General features: G+C 40.0%; 1 protein-coding gene across 3 annotated transcripts in view; it reads right to left on the bottom strand.

Moving 5' to 3' along the window:
* Positions 1 to 7,047: 7,047 nt before the first annotated feature.
* Positions 7,048 to 25,630, bottom strand: part of babam1 (BRISC and BRCA1 A complex member 1) — a 33,155-nt gene continuing 14,572 nt past the window's right edge. The window contains exons 1-9 of one of the 3 annotated variants that reach the window (XM_062028395.1): positions 23,485 to 23,603; positions 22,026 to 22,450; positions 20,329 to 20,387; positions 20,136 to 20,256; positions 19,979 to 20,057; positions 19,887 to 19,911; positions 19,681 to 19,810; positions 16,737 to 16,823; positions 7,049 to 9,097 (exon numbers count right to left, since the gene is read on the bottom strand). In XM_062028395.1, coding sequence (XP_061884379.1) covers positions 8,897 to 9,097; positions 16,737 to 16,823; positions 19,681 to 19,810; positions 19,887 to 19,911; positions 19,979 to 20,057; positions 20,136 to 20,256; positions 20,329 to 20,387; positions 22,026 to 22,445 — 1,122 coding nt within the window. In that variant the 5' untranslated portion in view covers positions 22,446 to 22,450; positions 23,485 to 23,603 and the 3' untranslated portion in view covers positions 7,049 to 8,896. Of the gene's footprint in view, positions 9,098 to 16,736; positions 16,824 to 19,680; positions 19,811 to 19,886; positions 19,912 to 19,978; positions 20,058 to 20,135; positions 20,257 to 20,328; positions 20,388 to 22,025; positions 22,451 to 23,484; positions 23,604 to 25,630 lie in introns of those variants that run through there. The other 2 variants (XM_062028397.1, XM_062028394.1) reach the window with 2 other exon arrangements.

The raw sequence follows: 25,630 nt of genomic DNA, 5'->3' as shown, positions 1-25,630 counted from the left end.
ACACTTGGGAATGGAAAGGTCAGCAAGCGTGCTGTCAGTCAACCTTGGTTGTCGATGTCTATTGTCATTTTTAGGCAGGAAAAACGTTGGGAATAAGGAAACATTCTTGGGATTATAGAGCTGCGCCTCCCAAGACAGACAGTAGCCATATTTAACGTGTTATACCAGCAAACACTAACTTTGTTATGCAATATATCAGTGGTTCTCAAACTTTTTTCCACCAAGTATCACCTTAGAAAACACTTGGCTCTCCAAGTACCACCATAATGACCAACATTAAAAAACAGTAGCGTAGTAGGCCTAATTATTCATCAAAAACCAGGCAGAGTATATTTAATATTTTGGCCACTGTATTTTTTACATAGTTTGAACAGTAACACTGAATATAAGAAAATAAAACACTGTACTTTACGCAAGTGATTCTTTGGCGTACCACAGTTTGAGAATCATTGCAATATATCAATCATGACCTATAGGCCTGTATGTATGATCAAAGTATTGCTGGTATAAAATACATATTTATGGCATAATTAAGTTCAGTTTTTTATCACCAAAATACAAGGTTGTGAGCACACATCTTGAAGTTTTTCAATATCAAAATATAACTTGTTTAGATTTGTTTTAAGAGGATAAGAGGAGTTTTTTGCTAATTGTTATGCTTTAAGTTACAAGCATCCCACCATTAACCTGACTCTCGCCAGATCCTTGTAGTTCGCTGAGCTTCACACAAGGATCTGGGACTTCTCAATAGGAGATCTATTTCAGAAGGCGGGGCCTTGTAAAAAAAAAAAATCATTGTATGTGAGCACTAGTCCGTTATCTTGAATGATGTGCTACTTCAAGCACTCACATGAACAACTTGTGACGCTGATGAGAGCGACGCTGGGAAATCCAAAACAGAACAGCCGACATATTGGATAACGACAGAGCGAAAAGTTAGAGAACTTTTACTGAAACAACGCAGCAATGTCAGTAGACCATTGATGTCGCAAAACAGTTGCAATAGCAGAATCAATGTCAGCACACGACTCCCCACTGCGTGCCGCCATTGTTGTTTGAATCAAACAGTCGCTTTGGCGCTACGTCACATCTATGAAATCCCGCCCGGCGATCCTGATTGGTTCATTATTTTTTGCTATCTTGAAAGGAGTTTGCAATGCCCTCCAGCCCAGCTCCTTGTGTGGAGCGCAGCGAACTACAAGGATCTGGCGAGAGTCAGGTTACCCCGCCATTATTTGGCATAGCAAATGTCAACCACCTAAGATCCGCCTAAAACGGGGGTAGGGAACCTGTGGCTCTTTTGATGACTGCATGTGGCTCTCAGATAAATCTTGGCTGACATTGCTTAACACGATAAGTAATGACTAATTCCGCTGGTAATCACAGTGTTAAAAATAACGTTCAAAATATAAACCATTCTCATGCATTTTAATCCATCCATCCGTTTTCTACCCCACCTGTTCAAGAAGTCGCATAAATGGTAAGAAGTACTTTATTTATTATTGGTTAGCTTCAGAATAACAATCTTATTAAAAAGAATAAGAGACTTATTATACTCTTAAAATATTGGTCTTACTTAAAATGCACACAGTTAGTTGTACTCAGTGTTCAAAAATATTATATGGCTCTCACGGAAGTACATTTTAAAATATTTGGCTTTCATGGCTCTCTCAGCCAAAACGGTTCCTGACCCCTGGCCTAAAACATCGGGTCTTACTCATCAGCATTAGCTTTTAGCTAGAGATCCACATAACTTTGTTTTTCAAATTTTGGCAGAAAGACAGTATGAAGGACAGTGCTGAGAAGAAGTGGAAAGATATTAATTGAGTTAAAGAAATGATCAACTTGGCTAAGTAATTTGAGCGTATCACTGCTAGTCTGCACCATACCGGAGCAGAATGAGTTGAACGCCAGCCAAGGATGTAAACGTGAACATTTATTCACGAAAATATGTAAAAAGCTTCTGATGGTGTGTCTGACTGAGTTGTTTGTAGTACATTCTATTGCGTTGTTTTTCATACAATATTTATTCTCTAAAAGTTAGTTTTTCTTATTGAAAGGTAAATTTTCCGTTACACCTATTACAATTGGGCTGTTTTGGTTGGGAGGGCAAGCACCAATTAAATTGCTTTCAATTCATCCCAGTTGGAGATGCTGATTTGAGATACAAGTGTTTTGAGCTCAAAAACATCGCAAATGATTTGCCACTTGCCAAGATTTAAATTTTTCCCCCAGACATTTCCCTGGTTTTAAAAGCTCTTTCCTCATTTTTAGTCATTGACTGTACATCGTAATCTTAATTTTAGCATGAATAATTATATTCGGTCTATTCTAGTTTAAAAATGTTGTAACTGAGACAGTAACTATTTAAACAGGATATTTTGCCCCCCCCCCCCCCCCCCACATAAAAAGATACTGCAACATCCCGAGGATGCTTAATTGAAGAATTGAAAGTTCAATAATTCTTGTTTTCAGAATAAAAAATGTATTTCAAGTTTAAAAGTCTGGATTGAGAAATCTTAATTTAGAATGTCTTATCAAGTAAAATTAACTAGCTGCAAGGACATAATTTCAATAGTTAAGTATTTTTCCCCAAAAAATATAGTCCTTTTTTCTTATATTTTGTCAGCTCTTTTTTGCAGTGTGTACTACTATTGTACCAAACTCTTAAAGGGGAACTGCACTTTTATTGGGGGAATTTTTCCTATCGTTCACAATCACGAGAGACAAAAAAACAAGTCTTTTACAAAAAATGTTTTAAAGATGATAAAAAACACTAGGAAGATGCGGCTAATTTTCTATACACACTGCAAGTCTATATATAAAGTAGTAACAAACACGTTCATAAAAATATGTACCGGTAATATGTACAATATGTGCCATATTTTGGTCATTTTAATCGTTGCCGGAACTAGTTCTTTAGCACATTTATTTCCGTTTCCATAGCAGCACTCTTCCGACATCTGGCAACATGTGTCCTACTGCCGTAAACAAGGCGTGTGTCTTCTAATCATGGCAGACTTGGTAACGTACAACGAAGACGACTATTTTTGGACAAATGACGATTCACTACCTTATCTTTTTGAAGCTAAATATACTGAGGATGAACTACTGCTTATAGAAGGCAGCACGAAGGAAGAGTGAAACATAGGAGCAGACGGAAGCCGAGAGATTGAGGTGAAAGTCACTCGAAGCTGCAACATGTGAAATTTGAAGCCATGACATTGTGACATAAATGGCGTGTTTACCCAAAAACGCCGGAAAAACTGTCTATGAAATATGAGTGAGTCACACTTAAATATCGATCATGATATATGCAGCACCTCATGCAAGTTATTACAACTACATACGCTGTCTGGCTAGCTGTGTACAAACAAAACATGAAATACTTTACAGATAATGTAATATGATTGTTCATGCTTTTCAGTCAGTAAGATTGGTGTCTTATTGCATTGTGTTGTGCATTACAAACTCAAATGTGTTTCGTGCTGAATGTAGAAGCTAGCTTATATCTTGCCGTAGTTTGCTTATACGGCTAATACCGAAGCATGCCGATGTTTTACTACGCTACAAAAAGAGTTTTTCATTGTTTCCTCTTACAAAAACAATGTTGCCACAGCTTGGTTATTATACAGGTTACGGAACGTAAATTAGGTATTTTTGCCGGTTTTTGAATGCATTTTTAAAGTGATTAAGAGGTAGTATTGATTGCTCCCATTGCTAGCTACCTAGAATGAGCCAATTTTTACATGTCAGAATGCAAAAAAAATATTATATTGTGAACGATAGGCAAAATTCCAAAATAAGTGCAGTTCCCCTTCAAGTTGTCCGCAACCTCGCATACGCTGTAAATGCAGGCGCATCGTGTTAGATTGCAACATGACGACGCAACCGCACAGGTCAACTTAGGTTACAAGTGCAGACTTCAAGGTGCTTGCAAGATTTTAAATGGTGTAAATTGGTCAAGTAAAACCATCCATCCATTTTCTACCGCTTGTCCCTCTCAAAGTCACGGGTGGGGGAGCTGGAGCCTATCCCAGCTGCACTCGGGTTAGCGATAATATCCACAGTGATTTTTGTCTTCGTGTTCTCAAGTTATTTCTCTTTTTCATGTGCTTTTGTTGCAGAAGTAAACAAAAGTAAGAAGGCAATGAAACAAGACAACACCTTACTATTGGTGGAAACAAAAGCTTGTTGTCATTCCAAACATTCTGGGGGTTTTTATTCTATGAAATATGACATATTTGTTTTGTACAGTAGTTAGTAAAATTTAACTGCCTGAGGTAAATCATTATATTAATTTTAAGTATTTCACGTCTTCTAACTTTGATAAATTTGTAGGGTTTAAGTATGTTTTATATTTGCATTCGTAGTTGTAAGAAGGGTTCTTAACACCAGGCCGTGGTAAATAAATGTTTGCTAAATAGGAATTACTAACTATAGATCAGGGGTCACCAACGTGGTGCCTGCGGGCACCAGGTAGCCCGTAAGGACCAGATGAGTAGCCCGCTGGCCTGTTCTAAAAATAGCTCAAATAGCAGCACTTACCAGTGAGGTGCCTCTATTTTTTAAATTTTATTTATTTACTAGCAAGCTGGTCTCGCTTTGCCCGACATTTTAATTCTAAGAGAGACAAAACTCAAATTGAATTTGAAAATCCAAGAAAATATTTTAAAGACTTGGTCTTCACTTGTTTAAATAATTTCATTAATTTTTTTACTTTGCTTCTTATAACTTTCAGAAAGACAATTTTAGAGAAAAAATACAACCTTAAAAATGATTTTAGGATTTTTAAACACATATACCTTTTTACCTTTTAAATTCCTTCCTCTTCTTTCCTGACAATTTAAATCAATGTTCAAGTAAATTTTTTTTTTTATTGTAAAGAATAATAAATACATTTTAATTTAATCCTTCATTTTAGCTTCTGTTTTTTCGACGAAGAATATTTGTGAAATATTTCTTCAAACTTATTATGATTAAAATTCAAAAAAATTATTCTGCCAAATGTAGAAAATCTGTAGAATTAAATTGAAATCTTATTTCAAAGTCTTTTGAATTCCTTTTAAAAATTTTGTTCTGGAAAATCTAGAAGAAATAATGATTTGTGTTTGTTAGAAATATAGCTTGGTCCAATTTGTTATATATTCTTACAAAGTGCAGATTGGATTTTAACCTATTTAAAACATGTCATAAAAATTCTAAAATTAATCTTAATCAGGAAAAATTACTAATGATGTTCCATAAATTATTTTTTAAATTTTTTCAAAAACATTCGAATTAGCTAGTTTTTCTCTTCTTTTTTTCGGTTGAATTTTGAGTCGAAATTGAAGATAAACTATGTTTCAAAATTTAATTGTCATTTTTTTTCGTGTTTTCTCCTCTTTTAAACCGTTCAATTAAGTGTAAATATCATTAATTATTAATAATAACATAGAGTTAAAGGTAAATTGAGCAAATTGGCTATTTCTGGCAATTTATTTAAGTGTGTATCAAACTGGTAGCCCTTCGCATTAATCAATACCCAAGAAGTAGCTCTTGGTTCAAAAAGGTTGGTGACCCCTGCTATAGATTAATAATTTTAATAGCTAGAGAATAAAAAACCTGTTTGCAAGCTTCTAAATCCTTGTTTACATTATGATAGCTATCTAGACATGAAATACTACCCACATTGTCACCTTTACAATCCTTTAATCCAATATAGTAATGCTGGCTGAGGCCGAGCCAATCAGTGGCCACGATACTGAACAACATGCTCTGATTGGTTTGGTCTCCTCCAGTGGCCAATTTTGATATTTTCCGTTTATTTAGCCATGTTTATGCTTGAAAATGCATTATTTAGGCAAAAAATAGATAGAATAAGCTTAAGAAAAAAATCCACGACAGACTGAAGCCCAAAAGATGTGTACTGGATTGATATGTTTCAGTGCAATTTTAGGTACAATGTGTTAAGAAAATTAGCTGTACATATACAAATGTGAGGTTGTACTGGGGAAAAAACTAACCCAGGCAAGATAAATCGTTTTTAAGATGTAATTAAAAAACAAAAAAGTAAGTAGAACTGCTAATTTCTACCTCAAATCCATAAGTAAAGTGGTTCTAGTGTGTTTCATGCACATGAGTTGCTGGCCAGCCTAAATGTTAGTTGAACTGGTAATGTTGTTACATAGTTAACACTAAACATGAAATATATCAGTGAAAATAATTGAAGCTTCATCAGATGGGGAGGGAATTCCTCAGCACAGCGGCCAGACTGTAGGGAGAAAATAAGAAAAGAGCATATCCTGTTCCAAGCCAGCACGGAAAGGGGTCATAGCAGTGGAGGAGTGAAGGAATGAAAACAATAGGGAGCTGTCATTCTTGAGGAATAACAAATTCTCCCTGCAGTACAGAATCATGCTGTTATCTGCAGCAATGAGGGTGGAAAAAGGGGAAAGGTCTTTTGGGCCTCAAGCTTTCCTGCTCCCTATTGTCTCGCTAACAACATGCCCTGTCTGGGGAAAAACCTCAATTATGAAGGCCTGTGAGTGACAGAAAGTGAGGAACTATCAGGCTGCCGTTTGTTAGATCCAAAACAGGAAGTAGGACGGATAAGACAAAAAGACTACTTTAGATAAGTGACAGGAGACGCACGTCTTTAGCACTCAAGTAATATTCACACCACAAGTAGATAAGAGCGAACATTAATAAATATAACCTTTTTAATGATTATGTCCAATTATCTGAAGAAATGGACACTGATGTGTAAAAGTTGCATTAAGTTTGAAAAGTAGTTTAAAAATAGTATCTCTACAATAAGTAAAATCCACTTGAAATCTGTAATCTACTTTGTATTTTCCATCCTCATTTCTAGGAGACATGCTGCCACCTGCTGGCGACTATGTAGACAGCACAGAAACAACTATTTCAAACAAATGAGTTAAACAGTCTGCGATGAGGTGGCGACCTGTCCAGGGTGTACCCTGCCTACTGCCCGAATGCAGCTGGGATAGGCTCCAGCACCCCCCGCGACCCCGAAAGGGACAAGTGGTAGAAAATGGATGGAGTTAAACAGTAAATAACTTTTGTCTTTGTAATTTATTGTCTATAAAATAAACATTTTTATAAGTAAAAATAGATAGTATGTTTACTGCATGGACAGATATTTAATGTAACAATGAAAAAACATACATTGACGTGTACTGTTGAGCTGTACTGCATCGTAGTGACAGCTGCCACACAATAAGTTAACCAAACGATCAGAAAGATAATACGATACACTTCTACACTACAGCACAACTACAATAATAAAGATATTGTTAAATTAATACATCACTGGCAATGTCAAAACAGAGCAGTATTATTTGGTAAAGGCACATTTTTTTAAAAAGGTATTCGCTGTTTCCTTTAGGACAGCAATCTATTTGTGGTGGTGAGTTGCGGGGACTATAGCCCCATCCTCTAGCACCTAGATGGAGATTTTGGCCATGACGCATGTGCATCTACTTTGTAACAGACACTGTCAAAGACTACGTTTACACTGCAGTCCAAAGTGGCCCAAATAAAAAAAAATGTAAATCTGATTTTCTCCAGCTGACTGTTTACACTGCAAGTAAAATGTTTTTATCAGACTCCAGTGTAAACGCGTATAGCCCAAATGTGGCCTCCACCTCACTTGCATGCGCACTACGATAAAGTGAAAACAAAGAAAGTTGACCGGGAGGAAGTCACTACTATTACAAAATAGAATAAAAGTCGCAACACCTTAAAAATTTGTGTATTTATGTGAAATAAATTCAAGCGATGTACGAATGGATATATATAGTGTAATATATTTGGGAGGGTTCTAATCTTTTAATAGCTGTTAAGTAGAGGAACACAGACATCAGCGTGAATCTACAGGAGCTTTATAATTCAACTCACATGTAAGAAAATGCGGTACAGCGTCAAGTCCGGTTCTTCAACAATCGCCATTTCTTCGGAGTCAAAATATATATTTATGCATTACATATAGCTTGTTATTTGCGCACTACTGACAAGTGATGCACCAAAAATGCAATCGTCTTTAATAGACGTTGCTCACCAAAACCGGATGTTGTGATGAAATATTCACTTCCGCTGGCGACTGCGTCTTTCCTGGCGCACACAAGTTACGTAGCTCGCCCAAAGCCGACAAAATATCACATTAGGGTTGCATTGCGTTCAGACCGAAGTCACATTTGAAAAGATCAGACTCAGGACTACCTCCTGATGTGGCCTGAATCTGATACAAAAAGATCCGATTTGAAACACTTTGGGGCTTTTAGACTGGCAAAAAAATAATCAGATCTGTGTCACTTGAGGGCAAAAAAATCCAATTTGGTATGCAGAGTAAGCGCGGCCGAAGACAGGAATGTTGAACGTGAGAAAAAAAACCCAAGTATGTTCAGAAATAGAAAAATAAACTTTCTTCTGTCACTTCATTTTGTCCAGTTTGAAAAACTGTTTTTGAACCGACTATACAGAGTTTTACCGACAAGCTACATTCACAGATAGTCCCGTTATAATGTGTTTATGAGGGTAAACAGGTTGCGCCAAATCCATTTGTTGCAATCATGTGTTCGTGCGGGAGTAGAACATGACTAAAACAAACCATTTCTTTTTTAGTAAAGGTGCAGATGACCACGTAAAAATATTCCACACAGAAAGTACACAACAGTACATTATGCTCCAGTTCACATCTTTGTTGATTGATATTGCATACGTGTGTACTGAGGTGGTCTCATCTTGATGTTTTTGTCATTCTTTAAATATTAGCCAGTCTTTAGTCATGAGTAAAACCTACAAGATAAGATAAATGTACGTGTTTTTGGACAATCCCTGTGCCAGTCTATTAATATTCAGTGTGCGTTTGAACCTCACAGAACAAAGTCCTGTTCTAGACTGTGGCCTCCACGTCCTGCATCTCGTCCCCCTCCAAGAGGCTGTAGGACACGTGGCTCTGGAAAGGTCTCTGCAGAGGGTGAGCCAGAAGTTTGGCCATGCAGTTGTGCAGCTCGATGGCAGGGCCGCTCAGAGAAACCTCAAAGCGATAACCCATTCCCTTTGAGTCTAGGTTGCAGAAAGCCGTGTAGTTCTCCTGGACATAGAAAACATTAAGTTCAGTTGCTGGAGAATGGAAGCATGGGGAAAAAAAAGGAAAAAGTGGTAATGAACCCTTAGTAGTGCTGGACAATTCATCAAATGTTATTCTTGATTAAAAAGGGACAAGCGGCAGAAAATGGATGGATGAACGGATTTCAGTTTTGGTTTCTTACAATCATAATAGTATTTATCCATCCATCCATCCATCTTCTTCCGCTTATCCGAGGTCGGGTCGCGGGGGCAGCAGCCTAAGCAGGGAAGCCCAGACTTTCCTCTCCCCAGCCACTTCGTCCAGCTCCTCCCGGGGGATCCCGAGGCGTTCCCAGGCCAGCCGGGAGACATAGTCTTCCCAACGTGTCCTGGGTCTTCCCTGTGGCCTCCTACCGGTTGGACGTGCCCTAAACACCTCCCGAGGGAGGCGTTCGGGTGGCATCCTGACCAGATGCCCGAACCACCTCATCTGGCTCCTCTCGATGTGGAGGAGCAGTGGCTTTACTTTGAGCTCCCCCCGGATGGCAGAGCTTCTCACCCTATCTCTAAGGTAGAGCCCCGCCACCCGGCGGAGGAAACTCATTTCGGCCGCCTGTACCCGTGATCTTGTTCTTTCGGTCATAACCCAAAGCTCATGACCATAGGTGAGGATGGGAACGTAGATCGACCGGTAAATTGAGAGCTTTGCCTTCCGGCCCAGCTCCTTCTTCACCACAACGGACCGATACAGCGTCCGCATTACTGAAGATACCGCACCGATCCGCCTGTCGATCTCACAATCCACTTTTCCCTCACTCGTGAACAAGACTCCTAGGTACTTGAACTCCTCCACTTGGGGCAGGGTCTCCTCCCCAACCCGGAGATGGCACTCCACCCTTTTCCGGGCGAGAACCATGGACTCGGACTTGGAGGTGCTGATTCTCATCCCAGTTGCTTCACACTCGGCAGCGAACCGATCTAGTGAGAGCTGAAGATCCTGGCCAGATGAAGCCATCAGGACCACATCATCTGCAAAAAGCAGAGACCTAATGCTGCAGCCACCAAACCGGATCCCCTCAACGCCCTGACTGCGCCTAGAAATTCTGTCCATAAAAGTTATGAACAGAATCGGTGACAAAGGGCAGCCTTGGCGGAGTCCAACCCTCACTGGAAACGTGTCCAACTTACTGCCGGCAATGCGGACCAAGCTCTGACACTGATCGTACAGGAAGCGGACAGCCACAATCAGACAGTCCGATACCCCATTCTCTCTGAGCACTCCCCACAGGACCTCCCGAGGGACACGGTCGAATGCCTTCTCCAAGTCCACAAAGCACATATAGACTGGTTGGGCAAACTCCCATGCACCCTCAAGGACCCTGCCGAGAGTATAGAGCTGGTCCACAGTTCCACGACCAGGACGAAAACCACACTGTTCCTCCTGAATCCGAGGTTCGACTATCCGGCGTAGCCTCCTCTCCAGTACACCCGAATAGACCTTACCGGGAAGGCTGAGGAGTGTGATCCCACGATAGTTGGAACACACCCTCCGGTTCCCCTTCTTAAAAAGAAGAACCACCACCCCGGTCTGCCAATCCAGAGGTACCGCCCCCGATGTCCACGCGATGCTGCAGAGTCTTGTCAACCAAGACAGCCCCACAGCATCCAGAGCCTTAAGGAACTCCGGGCGGGACTCATCCACCCCCGTGGCCTTGCCACCGAGGAGATTTTTAACTACCTCAGCAACCTCAGCCCCAGAAATAGGAGAGCCCACCACAGATTCCCCAGGCACTGCTTCCTCATAGGAAGACGTGTCGGTGGGATTGAGGATGTCTTCGAAGTATTCCCTCCACCGATCCACAACATCCGCAGTCGAGGTCAGAAGAACACCATCCGCACCATACACGGTGTTCACAGTGCACTGCTTCCCCTTCCTGAGGCGGCGGATGGTGGTCCAGAATCGCTTCGAAGCCGTCCGGAAGTCGTTTTCCATGGCCTCGCCGAACTCCTCCCATGTCCGAGTTTTTGCCTCCGCGACCGCTGAAGCCGCACACCGCTTAGCCTGTCGGTACCTGTCCGCTGCCTCCGGAGTCCTATGAGCCAAAATAACCCGATAGGACTCCTCCTTCAGTTTGACGGCATCCCTCACCGCCGGTGTCCACCAACGGGTTCTAGGATTACTGCCACGACAGGCACCAACTACCTTACGGCCACAGCTCCAATCAGCCGCCTCGACAATAGAGGTGCGGAACATGGTCCACTCGGACTCAATGTCCAGCACCTCCCTCGTGACATGTTCAAAGTTCTTCCGGAGGTGGGAATTGAAACTCTCTCTGACAGGAGACTCTGCCAGACGTTCCCAGCAGACCCTCACAATGCGTTTGGGCCTGCCAGGTCTGTCCGGCATCCTCCCCCACCGTCGCAGCCAACTCACCACCAGGTGGTGATCGGTAGAAAGCTCCGCCCCTCTCTTCACCCGAGTGTTCAAAACATGAGGCCGCAAATCCGATGACACAACTACAAAGTCGATCATGGAACTGCGACCTAGGGTGTCCTGGTGCCAAGTGCACATATGGACACCCTTATGCTTGAACATGGTGTTTGTTATGGACAATCTGTGACGAGCACAAAAGTCCAATAACAAAACACCACTCGGGTTCAGATCCGGGCGGCCATTCTTCCCAATCACGCCTCTCCAGGTTTCACTGTCGTTGCCAACATGAGCGTTGAAGTCCCCCAGTAGGACAAGGGAATCACCCGGGGGAGCACTTTCCAGTACTCCCTCGAGTGTATCCAGAAAGGGTGGGTACTCTGAACTGCTGTTTGGTGCGTAAGCACAAACAACAGTCAGGACCCGTCCCCCCACCCGAAGGCGGAGGGAGGCTACCCTCTCGTCCACCGGGTTGAACTCCAACGTGCAGGCTTTGAGCCGGGGGGCAACAAGAATTGCTACCCCAGCTCGTCGCCTCTCACTGCTTTCAACGCCAGTGTGGAAGAGTGGCCAGCCCCTCTCGAGAGAACTGGTTCCAGAGCCCTTGCTGTGCATCGAGGTGAGTCCGACTATATCCAGCCGGAACTTCTCTACCTCGTGCACAAGCTCAGGCTCCTTCCCCCCCCAGCGAGGTGACGTTCCACGTCCCAAGAGCTAGCTTATGTAGCCGAGGATCGAACCGCCAAGTGCCCTGCCTTCGGCTTCCGCCCAGCTCACAATGCACCCGACCTCTATGGCCCCTCCCATGAGTGGTGAGCCCATTGGAGGGGGGACCCACGTTGCCTCTTCGGGCTGTGCCCGGCCGGGCCCCATGGGGACAGGCCCGGCCACCAGGCGCTCGCCATCGTGCCCCAACTCCGGGCCTGGCTCCAGAAGGGGGCCCCGGTGACCCGCGTCCAGGCGAAGGAAATCTGAATCCTTGTTGTTTCATTCCCATAGAAGTCTTCGAGCTGCTCTGTCTGATCCCTCACCTAGGACCTGTTTGTCTTGGGAGACCCTACCAAGGGGCATGAAAGCCCCCGGACAACATAGCTCCTAGGATCATTGGGACACGCAAACTCCTCTACCACGGCAAGGTGGCAGCTCAGAGAGAGGTAAAAGTATTTAAATTGCAAAAAAAAGGAGTATGCAAATGATGTGCATGCAAATTCCTGAGCTTGTAACAGTGAAATGGATGAGTGAGCGTCAAGTCGTCAGCTTGAAGATCAGAACAGCACACTTCTCCCTTCACAATAATAGCGTGGTGCGCAACATCCGGTCTGACTGTCTTAACAAAATGAAGGTTTCAAAAAACACCTTACACAAGCATTATATACCTAAACCACTTACTGATGCATATACAACAGGTCAAAATTGTCTTAAGATGTATTGTATTAAATCTGAGGATGTTTGCATTTAATAAACGGACATTTGTAGGTTTAGAACAGGCGACGTCATCGTGAGTTTCTAAAGACCTTTGAGACAATTGTGATTAAAGGCCTACTGAAATGAATTTTTTTTATTTAAACGGGGATAGCAGATCTATTCTATGTGTCATACTTGATCATTTCGCGATATTGCCATATTTTTGCTGAAAGGATTTAGTATAGAACGACGACGATAAAGATCGCAACTTTTGGTATCTGATAAAAAAAGGCTTGCCCCTACCGGAAGTAGCGTGACGTAGTCAATTGAACATATACGCAAAGTTCCCTATTGTTTACAATGATGGCCGCATGAAGTGAGAGAGATTCGGACCGAGAAAGCGACAATTTCCCCATTAATTTGAGCGAGGATGAAAGATTTGTGGATGAGTAAAGTGCAAGTGAAGGACTAGTGGGGAGTTGAAGCTATTCAGATAGGGAAGATGCTGTGAGAGCCGGGGGTGACCTGATATTCAGCTGGGAATGACTACAACAGCAAATAAACACAAGACATATATATACTCTATTAGCCACAACACAACCAGGCTTATATTTAATATGCCACAAATTAATCCTGCATAAAAACATCTACGTGTTTGTTATGCTAGCTCCTAGCTCCTCTGCTAGCTCCATAGAACGCGCCAATACAATTCAAACACCTGATCAACACACACTATCACTCAGCCCAAAAGACCGTTCACCTAACCCAAGGTTCATAAAGCTTATATATTTTTAAAAAGTTACATACGTGACGCGCACATACGGTCAAGCTATCAAATGTTTAGCAGCCAAGGCTGCATACTCACGGTACCTGATATTCAGCTGGGAATGACTACAACAGTATATAAACACAAGACATATATATACTCTATTAGCCACAACACAACCAGGCTTATATTTAATATGCCACAAATTAATCCTGCATAAAAACACCTACGTGTTTGTTATGCTAGCTCCTAGCTCCTCTGCTAGCTCCTAGCTCCATAGAACACGCCAATACAATTCAAACACCTGATCAACACACACAATCACTCAGCCCAAAAGACAGTTCACCTAACCCAATGTTCATAAAGCTTATATATTTTTTAAAAGTTACGTACGTGACGCGCACATACGGTCAAGCTATCAAATGTTTAGAAGCCAAAGCTGCATACTCACGGTAGCACGTCTGCGTCTTTGTCATCCAAATCAAAGTAATCCTGGTAAGAGTCTGTGTTGTCCCAGTTCTCTACAGGCGTCTGTGTATCGAAGTCAAAAGTCCTCCTGGTTAGAGTCTCTGTTATCCGAGTTCTTCCATCTTGACTGCATCTTTCGGGAATGTAAACAAAGACGCGCCGGCTGTGTACTGTTGTTGCTGACTTCGTTCGAAAAATACGTCCGTTTCGCACCGACAACTTTCTTCTTTACTTGCTCAGCTTCTTTCTCCATAATGCAATGAACATAATTGCAACAGATTCACGAACACAGATGTCCAGAATACTGTGGAATTATGAAATGAAAACAGAGCTTTTTCGTATTGGATTCAATGTGGAAGGCATACGTCACGCGCATACGTCACCCTCAGAGGCGTTTCGAACCGGAAGTTTAGCGGCAAATTTAAAATGTCACTTTATAAGTTAACCCGGCCGTATTGGCATGTGTTATAATGTTAAGATTTCATCATTGATATATAAACTATCAGACTGCGTGGTCGGTAGTAGTGGGTTTCAGTAGGCCTTTAAGGGCTGCATAAATACATTTTCACTAAATGATTGATTTTTATAAAATTGTATCTATGACACAAAAAGCACACTCTGTGGTAGTAAAATAAGCATAAAAGGTAAAAAAAACAGGATTCCAAAAAATTTAAATGGAAAAACTGATTGTTTCTAAATTTGTTTTTTCATATTGCAATTATTTTTATTTATTGTTGTTCCTATAATTATGATTTACCTTTTTGTTTATTTGTTACTAATTTATATCCAGTTGTTATTTTAGATTATATTTAAAGTTGAGATTTGGAGGTACAATAAATACTAATGTTTTCAAATTAATGAATAATTGTGTTATTAATCGTGATTTCAATACCAATCAAAATTATTATTATTTTTGCCATAATCGTTCAGCCCTAACCCTTAGATAACCACAATGTATCGCACTTCTAATCCCAACAATACATTTAATTATGACCATATTAGTTTTTTATTGTCTTTAAATTATGTACTGTTCGTATTATGCAACCTGAGTAAGGATGGGTACCTCTCACAATTGAATCACTAGAGTACCAATTCCCGGTACTTAAGAATAGGTTCCTAGGTACCAGGAATTGGTACTCTTTGGTACTAATTTTCACAAATTTTGTGTGTGTTCAAATATGTTAATAAATGTTAATTGTTTAAAAAAATCTCACTTTTTATGGAACATTTAACACTGAGATGTACTATGTCCAGTTATCTTGTGTTCTGACACTTTTGTAACTGTTGTACTGTAATGTATAGTAGAGTATACATGTGCATGCAGTTGCAATTCCAACACGTTAGATGGCAGTAATGTATAGACTAAGACAGAGTATGGACAACTCGGTTTCAGATGATCTCCTGATTGGTCAAAAGCCCCTCACGTGACTACAGGGCAACATGTTCCACACCAGTTTGGAGCCATTGCTAAGCGATACCGCACACTTACTCAGACATTTCTTTTAATTGAATAATGTTTGACATGTAAACATGCACTGTTGTGCAGCATGGGGGCGCTCCACTCGCCAAAAATGCGGGAAGTATTTGCATCACATCGAAGAAAATTATGCAAAATAAAGTTTAGTTGGGAGGGCTGGATGCCATGAATGAATGAACAGTATCTTTGTGCAAGGTGAGCATGTATACATACACATGGGAAACATAGTATATCTGACTCTCAGTAACAGTAAATTAATACACTTTGCCTTACAAAACATTGATTTAAAATTGAACCTTTTTTTGCACGTGTTGCCAAGAATCCAAAGTAAACTAATACATATTGCAGTAAAAAGCAGAATTATTAGTTCAGTATTCAAGTATGGTGATAATAAAATCAGAAAGCCATGCAGACAGCAAAACCTATGAAAAATATTTTAAAAAACGAGTAAAAGCACAGACATAGCGCAGTGATTACAAACAACACATTGGAGGCAGCCACCACAGTTGACATGCTTCACTCAAAAGTCATAATGGGGGTAATCCTTTTTTTTTTGTTAGTTCTGTGTATTTTTTTACCTTTATTGCGCCGGCGGGAGCGTGTTAGACAACTAGCTGGTCACTAAACACTGCATGAATATATACTGCGCAGTGCATCAAACACGGCTGCAAAATTCCCCTGAAATTACACTTTGATTAAATGAAGGTATGTTTTATTGTAAGTTTATGAGATGGAGTAGGTTTAGAACTATAATTACACTTATTATTTTGGTTTATTTCTTTTGGAAAACCAACAGAATTGCATGCATCCTAACAGACATCAGTTGGTACCTATAAAAGTACTGAATTCGGTGAGGACTACAGTTTGGTGTCATTACTGACAAAATGATATTGCAACTAATTGTTGTACAGTCTGCTTACAATCCCAACTACTGTCGAGATGCCCTTGAACAAGGCACCACCCTCATCTTAAGGGAGCAGCATTCTCTTAAGATGATAATATGATGCATGCATCACAATATACCCGAGAGCATTGATGTCTCGCTCTCAGATCTGAATTAGTATGATGAATAAAAAAATGTATATAAAAATAAAAAAGCACTTAAAAGATCTACTCACCCGCCAGCTGGTTTCCTCCCCCTGATCTTCTGCCCCATTGTGTAGGTAGACCACGTCGAAGAAAAAATAGGGAGACTGGAGCATCTTCTGAAAGCCAAGAAATAAAAGATGCATGTTGAATTGCGTCAGATGTTAGACTACAGCATGCCAGCAGCACTAACCGTAGGCTATTTGAACAACTACACAAGGACACAACAAAAAAAGGTACTCTTGCCTAAAGTGTTGTTCCTAGTAAGTTAGCTTAAAGCGGGGGTGTCTTTATCCACCGAGGGCTGCATACTGAGAAATAAAAAAGGATGTAGGGGCCTACTTTTATTAAAAAACTATATATATTTTGTGAAAAGGATTTGGAAAGAAAAAAACCTTCACTCTTGATCAAAATTTTAAGACTTGTTGAAAAATGACAAGAATTTATATTTTGCGCTGTTGGATTTAGAAAGGTTTTAAGTAAAGCTTCAAAATGCAAAAATAAGAAATGGGTGTAGGACTATATATCATTTAACTGATAAACTATATGAATCAGTAACTATTAATTTGATTATAAAATAGCTTTGACTTATATTTTGTTGCTTCGATTAATTGTTTAGTGAGTGTAACTCGGGGATGTCAAACTTGTTTTCATTAAGGGCCACGTCATAGATATGGCAGCCGTCAGAGGGCTGCTTGTAAAAGTGAATAATATATAAATATATACCGGTATGTATAAGGTTTCACCTCATGATATTGATACACAATTGCCTATGCCAGTGATTTTCAAACTGTGGTACTAGTGGTACTAGTGGTAAGTAGGCTCCATCTAGTGGTATGCCAAAGAATAACTTGATTAAAGTACAATGTTTGATTTTCCTATATTTAAACAGTCTTGCTGTTCAAACCGTGTATAGTGTTACAGTGGCCAATAATATTAAATACACTTGTTAAATAAAATATCTGCCTTGTTTTTAATGAGTACTTAGGCCTACTACGCTTCTGTATTTTAATGTCGGTCATTATTGGAGAGTCAAGTGTTTTCTGAGGTGGTACTTGGTGAAAAAGGTTTTAGAACCTCTACTTTATGCAATAGCTACATCTGTTGATTTGGCAAAATAAAATTGGCAGCTGAGATTCCAAAATGTTCCCATGAAATATAAATGGAAGAACGGTGTTGCTGTTTTTACTTTAAAATTTGGGTGACTGAGCTGCCAGTTTTTTACCATAAAATTCACAGTTTTTTTCACAGTGCATTAATGTAAATAGAAATAACTATCACAGGTTCTGTAACATAAAAACAGTGTATAATTTGATGGATAATTTGCTACGAAATCATAAATCAAGCAGATATTTAAATATGTATTTTTATTTTAGCAAAAATATTTTTGTGAATATATATTTGTTGCATTTTTGGATAATACAGTTTCAAATATATGCAACTGCATGCAGTACATGTATTGTTTTTGTCGAAATGGAGATAGCTAGAGAAAGATGAAGTACTTTATGGATGCATATTATTTCCAGGCTTTCATGGGCCATGTAAAATGCTGTGGCTGGGCAGATCTGGACACCTGTGCTGTAACTAATAAAACTGAACATCTGGATTGAATGGAGTGCATGGAACTTTATATACGTGGACTTAGTTTCCTGAAATAGAGCACACGAGAGCGGTGGTATACGTGGGCCATGATTTGTGTGACGGCAAATAGCAGAAAGTTGTTGTTTTTTTATTACATTTTTATTAGTGCACACATGTTAAAAGTGCACTTTCAATGTTGATGATGTAGATTTATTAGAAAAAAACCATTTACATTTATGGCAAGCAGAAAATATTTTTTGGTGTTTAACCCTAAAAAACGCGTTGATGCTATTAAGTGTTTTATGCGATAACTCGATTTATGGAAGTAATTGATAAATTACTCCATTATTAAAGTACCGGTAATCGATAGCTGTAGCCCTTGTGTCTTAATGAACAGCCAATCGGATCCTCCGGCTTACTTCAGGTGGACTTATTTGGGGTGCACCGCTTGACTTTTTTGTTCCATAACTCTCAGGATTTTTTAAGAAATATAAAATGACTTTCTTACTGCGTCAGACCTCAGCTGCAATGGTACACTACAAGAAGTCTTGTTTATGCAACTTAACAACCTTGTTCAAAGAGAGGAATTGTTTTACCTATGCCATCAAGAGAGTATAATAGTGTGAATATATGACATTGAAAATGACATTGAATTCACATTTTGGCTTTTAAAAGGCGGTGGTTTTAAACTTTTGGTCAGCTGATGAACAGCCTGTTTGCAATAAGATAGGATAGGTAAGGATAGGCAGTCCCTCGTTTACTGCGGTTAATTGGTACAAGACATGACCGCGGTATGGGATTTCCACCAAGTGGGATAATTATTAATAAATCAAATATTTTCATATTTAGAGCATACACAAACTTTTAAACTTCTCAATACATTTTTAAAAATATTTAGAGCCCTTTGGACATGAAATAACACACAAAGTCACCTTTACACTCATTTCACCCAATACAGTAGCCTTGAGTATGTCCTACTCTAGATTACAGTACTCACCGGTAGCCTGGAGGTTCCTCCAAGAATCATTGCTTAGACCGTCACCCGGCCACGACGAGGAAATACTTCATCACATTAATTTCTCTAAATTAGAACTGGGCTTCCTTAAGTGAAGCGTGATATAATGAGTAATCTCATTAAATTGCTAACTTAAAATGTTTGTCTCACTCCCATTTCTTCTTTTTGTATTTTGAAACTCTACCTACAAGCGTCTTAAGATCAAACAGTGTAAAATGTAAATTCTTGCAATTCAACTGGTCTTAAAACTGAGACCTACGGTGTGTGCAATAATGTAACTTTTTGCTGAATTTTTTCCAGTTTTTTCATATGCTATTTCTACAAAAAAAAAAGCGCACTGACAGCCATCTAAAACCAAAGAGCAGGTCAGTAGAACTTACACTGACGCCCTCAGAGGGGTTGAGTTGTAGCTGCCCAGCATGGCGGCTGTAGATGAGCACAGTCCGCACCACGTAAGGAGGCGGCACGGTCTGGATGTTCTCCATCGATGGCAGCTCAATCTTCTGACGACTGTAAAACAGACATCTTACTTAATCACCTTCATATAGAACACCTTAGGCAAAGCAGTGGTGGTCAGAGTACATACATAACATTGAGAAGATCTTCCAGACCTGCAAGACAGTTAAGGCTAAAAAACAACATTTTACAAGTAAGAATGGACTTTGAATGAAAGGATACTGAAAGTCTCGCACACGTTGGTCTCCAGGTCGTATAGACAGCTGCACAGCTCGCGGGGGTCAGAAGTGAAGCCTGACAGCTTAAACAAATGTAGAGTAGAACATTCCGTGAAGACAAATTACATAAATACTGTTGCTCCAAGGTGTCCGTCACTTACCCACAGAGCGTCGTCATTGACCACCACCAGAGCAAACTCGTGTCTCTTGTCAATCTTGTGCTTAGTTCTCACAAACATCTCAATCATCTTCTGGGAAATGTTCAGAGCATTTGTTTTAGTCCTGGAGAGGAAGACGCATATTGTAATAACACTTTCACTAGAATTAGGAAGATGAGCTATATAAGGAGCTTACCCATTGAAAGACTCCAGCTTTGATAAACACATCTCCTCTGAAAGGTCCAAGCAGATGATCTATTACAGGGAACAGACATGTTGTGGATGTCAGGTTTGAAATGTCCGAAACTTTAGGATATTAAGCATCTGCGAACGCTTCAATTAACACATCTATGTTTAACTCTCTGGAAACATTCAATTTGGAATATTCTTCAAAGTCAAACGGGACATAAAAGACCTTGAGTTTTGAAAGGCATAAAAACATTTGGTTTTTTTTGCTCAAATTTTTTCAATAAACTTCAGTCCGAAACAAAAATATCAAACATGTCATCTTTTTTTATTTTATTTTGACCAGATGTCTCGGGTTAAAATGAGTAAAATAACTCCTGTTACGCAAATTTATACTACAGTCATTCCTTGTCCCATCGCGCTTTAAATATTGCGACTTCCCCACATTGCAGATTTTTTGGGGGTATTTATTTATTTTTAAAGCATATTGTAAAAAATCTAAGTCTTATCAAACCTTAAAAGTGGCCAAATTACCTAAAAATATCAATACTACAGTAATATTGACCACTAGAGGAGAACAAACCAATCAGAGCGAGCTGTTCAGTACTGTGGCCACTGATTGGCTCAGCCTCAGCAGCATTACTATATTTGGATTAAAAAAGTAAATGTGAATAAAGGGTCAAATCTTTGGGCACCGAACAATTCAATCGGACTCTGATTCCGGTTGTGACGATTCGACTCTCGATTCAACACGATTTTGATTTAAACCAATTCTTGCAATGTATTATTTGGTATATTAATTACAGTATAATGAAACCTTTTCAAAACAGGTTACAGGTTGAAAAAGCTCATTATAGTTGCATTAAAATGTAATCGATGTTAATCAATTTAGAATGGAAATGAATAAGAATCGCGATTAGGATGTGAATCGATTGTTTGTGTACCCATTGTAAAGGGTGTTATTTCATGTCTAGATGGCTCTCATAATGTTAAAAAAAAAACTTATTTGGAAGGTCACGAACAGGTTTTTCATGCCCTAGCAATAAAAATATTAAATTTATAATGAATGATTATTAACTTATTTCATTTGTCATGGTTGTGTCCAGAACCAATCAACAGCTGTAATTGAATAATATGATATCATTTGATCAAAAGGCCTTCAAAGGATTAAATTTAAAAAAAAAAAAAAAAAACATGACATGACATGATTGGTATTTTTGTTTAGGGCTGAGGTTGATTTGAGCAATTTGAGCAAAAAAAAGTAATTAAAAAAAATAATCCTACATTTTTTAAGCTCTCTGAAAAATGAATGTCCTGTTCGGCTTTGAAGAACTGTGGAATAACTGACAGTATATCTATCATACACCTGAATTGGACATTGAAAAGTTAAAATTGAACATGAAGAAAAAACACCTGTGTAATGGAGTAACACAACATTTATGGCCAAAATACAGCAAAGACTTACTGAAAGGACAAAAAAAGATGGTATCCACAAGTAGCTGCATAGTATCATGAGGTCAGCATCCAGAAGCACTCAGCATGTGCTTTTTAATCTTGGTTTTACTGCTCCGATGCGGTTATACTTCCCATACTGCTATTAATGCAGACATTATTACAACACTGATTCTGTTGCTGCTGTGTTGTGGAATACATTAACTACTAACCATCATAAAATGAAGTTGGTATGTGAAATAACACTGAGCCTACCACTTTCTCTGGACAGTTGACCCGAGGAACTCGTATCTGGTACTCTGCTGGTGGAGGTAGAGGGGTTGACAGTGGAGGCAGCTGTTGTGTGGGCTTGGGACGCTCCTTGGCGGCAGCAGCAGCAGCAAGCTGCATTGGTGTAACAGCAGCAGTAGCAGCCACAGGGGTCACAGTCTGAGCCACAGCTGTGGAGATGCTGGTCGTGGTGGAAGTCGAAGGACTGTCGCTGGTCGAGGCCTCGCCTTCGCCCTCGACGCGGCTGCCGACAGCTGGCTGTGATAGGTTGGGGTTGCCTCCACCTCCAAGACTACCGGTGCTGCTACGACGGTCCTCGGCACCTTCAGGGTTGGAGCGGGTTCGTGGTCGCAGCTCCACCGAGCGCTCCTCTCCATCGGCTGGGCCAGGCTCAGGGGTCTCCATGGCAGCTGAGAGAATGAATGGGAAATAACTTTAGATGGGCGAATACTTCCATCATACAGGGGGAATTTCTGATCCCTTTTTGCTTTGACACTTGACGACAAAGCCACATCACTCCAGTTCTGCACTGGCTTTCAGTCTGTTTTAGAGTTGATTTTACATTTTTATTGATTGTTTTAAAAAGGCCGTTTTACTCCGTAGCTGGTCCCAAACTTTGGAGTACTTTACCAGTCAAAATATGGACCATCACAAATGTAACATTTCTTTCGGACTACATTTAAGACCCATGTATTCCAAGCTGCATTTGGTACTTAAGACACGTTAATGAACTTCTACTTAATTTTCTATTGTTTTATTATATGTTATGTGCTATTGTCTTTTTTGTCCAGCCGAAATATGGATCATAACAGATGTACTTTTCATTAAGACACAATTTAAGACCCGTTTATTGTGCTTACGGTGACACTTTTATGAACTTGTACTTGATAATATATTCTATGTTTCATTATATTTATTCTGCTATTGTTTTATGCCCTGTATTTATGCGCTTTGGTCCAGCTATAGCTGACGTAAAATATTTTGCAAATAAAGTTTGATGGAATGACTGACTGATACAACTCAGAGGACATAAACTAATGAAATCAAGCAGAGATTTGTATTTCATTTAATCTACGTTTACAAAGATACAACGCTCGATTATGAATGACAGTGTCAGAGAGGTGTTCATTATGTTAAGCATGCATGTCAATGTGATTAGCATTGCTGTTGGAGTTGCGTGAAACTACACAGCTGTTTCTAATGTTTGCTTAATTATTTTAACCAAAATACATATATAAGCAGATCTTTGTTCCGAATAATACCGTTCATTATACAAATACTTTTAGGCCGCTCTGGTACATGAACCGTTTAAAAACAGAAAAAGCACACAAGGAAACTGTCGCCTTAAATAGATTAGCAAACTTAGCAGTTAGCATTAGCCAAACTGGCTTTACATTTTAAAAACACAAATAATTATTTCGAATAAAATAATGCTTAAACGTACCTGATTTTTATGGATGAGCGGGTTTTAGGATTTATAAATGGTAAAACTCATTGAAAGCCGCCAAATAAATTACCTACTAGCAAGTCTTTGTTATGACTTCCGTACCGGAAATGAAGCCACTGCACAAAGCATTGTGGGTAATGTAGTTTTATGCGTTTCTTTTCTCTCTCTATTGGCGGTCAAAATGTACTGTTTCTTCCCTCAGCAGTACAGTGTTTGAAAATGAAATGTAATAGTCATTTCAATGTCAACAGCTAATGTTTGCTTTGATTTCCATGCCAGAAATAATTGTTTTTCAGCGAACAGACGAAGGTTACACTGCTTTCTTTGTGTTTATTCGCTGTCAACATTCACCGTTTCTTCCCGCTACAGTACATAGTTTGAGAATGAAATAATAGTCATTTCAGTGTCATAGTAATATGACATTGACATTATAGTCATTACAGTATATGGTTATGTTTGAGAATGAAATAATAGTCATTTCAATGTCATAGCAATATACAAGAAAGTTTGATCATATTACTCCTATACTGGCTCACCTGCACTGGCTTCCTGTGGACTTAAGATGTGACTTTAAGGTTTAACTACTTACGTATAAAATACTACACGGTCTAGCTCCATCCTACCTTGCTGATTGTATTGTACCATATGTCCTGGCAAGAAATCTGCGTTCAAAGAACTCCGGCTTATTAGTGATTCCCAGAGCCCAAAAAAAGTCTGCGGGCTATAGAGCGTTTTCTATTCGGGCTCCAGTACTCTGGAATGCCCTCCCGGTAACAGTTAAGAGATGCTACCTCAGTAGAAGCTTTTAAGTCCCATCTTAAAACTCATTTGTATACTCTAGCCTTTAAATAGACCCCCCTTTTAGACCAGTTGATCTGCCGTTTCTTTTTTGCTCTGCACCACTCATCTGTGCATCAGTTGGGGACGTCTCTGCGCTGCTGACCTGTCTCCGCTCAAGATGATCTCCTGCTGGCCCCACTACGGACTGGACTCTCACTATTATGTTAGATCCACTATGGACTGGACTCTCACAACATTATGCTAGATCCACTCGACGTCCATTGCACCGGTCGCCCATGGGGAGGGTCCCCACATCTGCGGTCCCCTCAAAGGTTTCTCATTGTTATCCCATTGGGTTGAGTTTTTTCTTGCCCTGATGTGGGATCTGAGCCGAGGATGTCATTGTGGCTTGTGCAGCCCTTTGAGACACTCGTGATTTAGGGCTATATAAGTAAATATTGATTGATTGATTGACATTGATATTATAGTAATTACAGTCTATGGTTAAGCACATTTCAATTAAATTCAGCATGACTGTTCTTGTTGTAGTTTTTACCAACATACTGCACCACTGAGAGGGTCTTTCTAATATCGCTTCCGCCATCCTAGTCACTACCGTTGTGTCCTTGGGCAAGACACTTTACCCACCTGCTCCCAGTGCCACCCACACTGGTTTAAATGTTACTTAGATATTGGGTTTCTCTATGTAAAGCGCTTTGAGTCACTAGAGAAAAGCGCTATATAAATATAATACACTTCACTTCACTTCTAATATTGTGGTTATTTTAGCTACAAGGATAGCAGTAAATATTTGCACTGTACTACTAAATATTAAAATCACTACAAACACCAAAACCTTGATAACACTGTATGTTTTGGAGTATTTCATAGGTTGATTGACAACACTAAATTGGTCTTAGAGTGTGAATGTTGTCTGTCTGTGTTGGCCCTGCGATGAGGTGGCGACTTGTCCAGGGTGTACCCTGCCTTCCGCCTGAATGCAGCTGGGATTGGCTCCATGCCCCCGCGGCCCCGAGAGGGACAAGCGGTAGAAAACGAAATGTGTATACCGGTACACACATATGTAGGCCTAGAGCAGGGGTGTCCAAAGTGCGGCCCGGGGGCCATTTGCGGCCCGCGGCTAATTGTTTACCGGCCCGCCACACATTCTGGAAATACTATTGTAAAAATAAAAAAGAACATTAAAAAAAGTGGAATGAGGTGAAATCTAATGAGAAAAAGTTGCAATGTTGACACAAAAGCTGCCATGCAGGCTGTTTTTTTTCTTTTGTCTTTCTTTATTTTTCTTTTTTTGCCATTGCTCAAAAAACAAAAAAAAAGACAAAAAATCCATGTTATAATT

This window comes from Entelurus aequoreus, linkage group LG19 (genome assembly GCF_033978785.1).
Source record: "Entelurus aequoreus isolate RoL-2023_Sb linkage group LG19, RoL_Eaeq_v1.1, whole genome shotgun sequence".
NCBI lineage: Eukaryota > Metazoa > Chordata > Actinopteri > Syngnathiformes > Syngnathidae > Entelurus > Entelurus aequoreus.
Note: the sequence above shows the minus strand (reverse complement) of the source record. Positions and strands in the feature narration are given on the sequence as shown.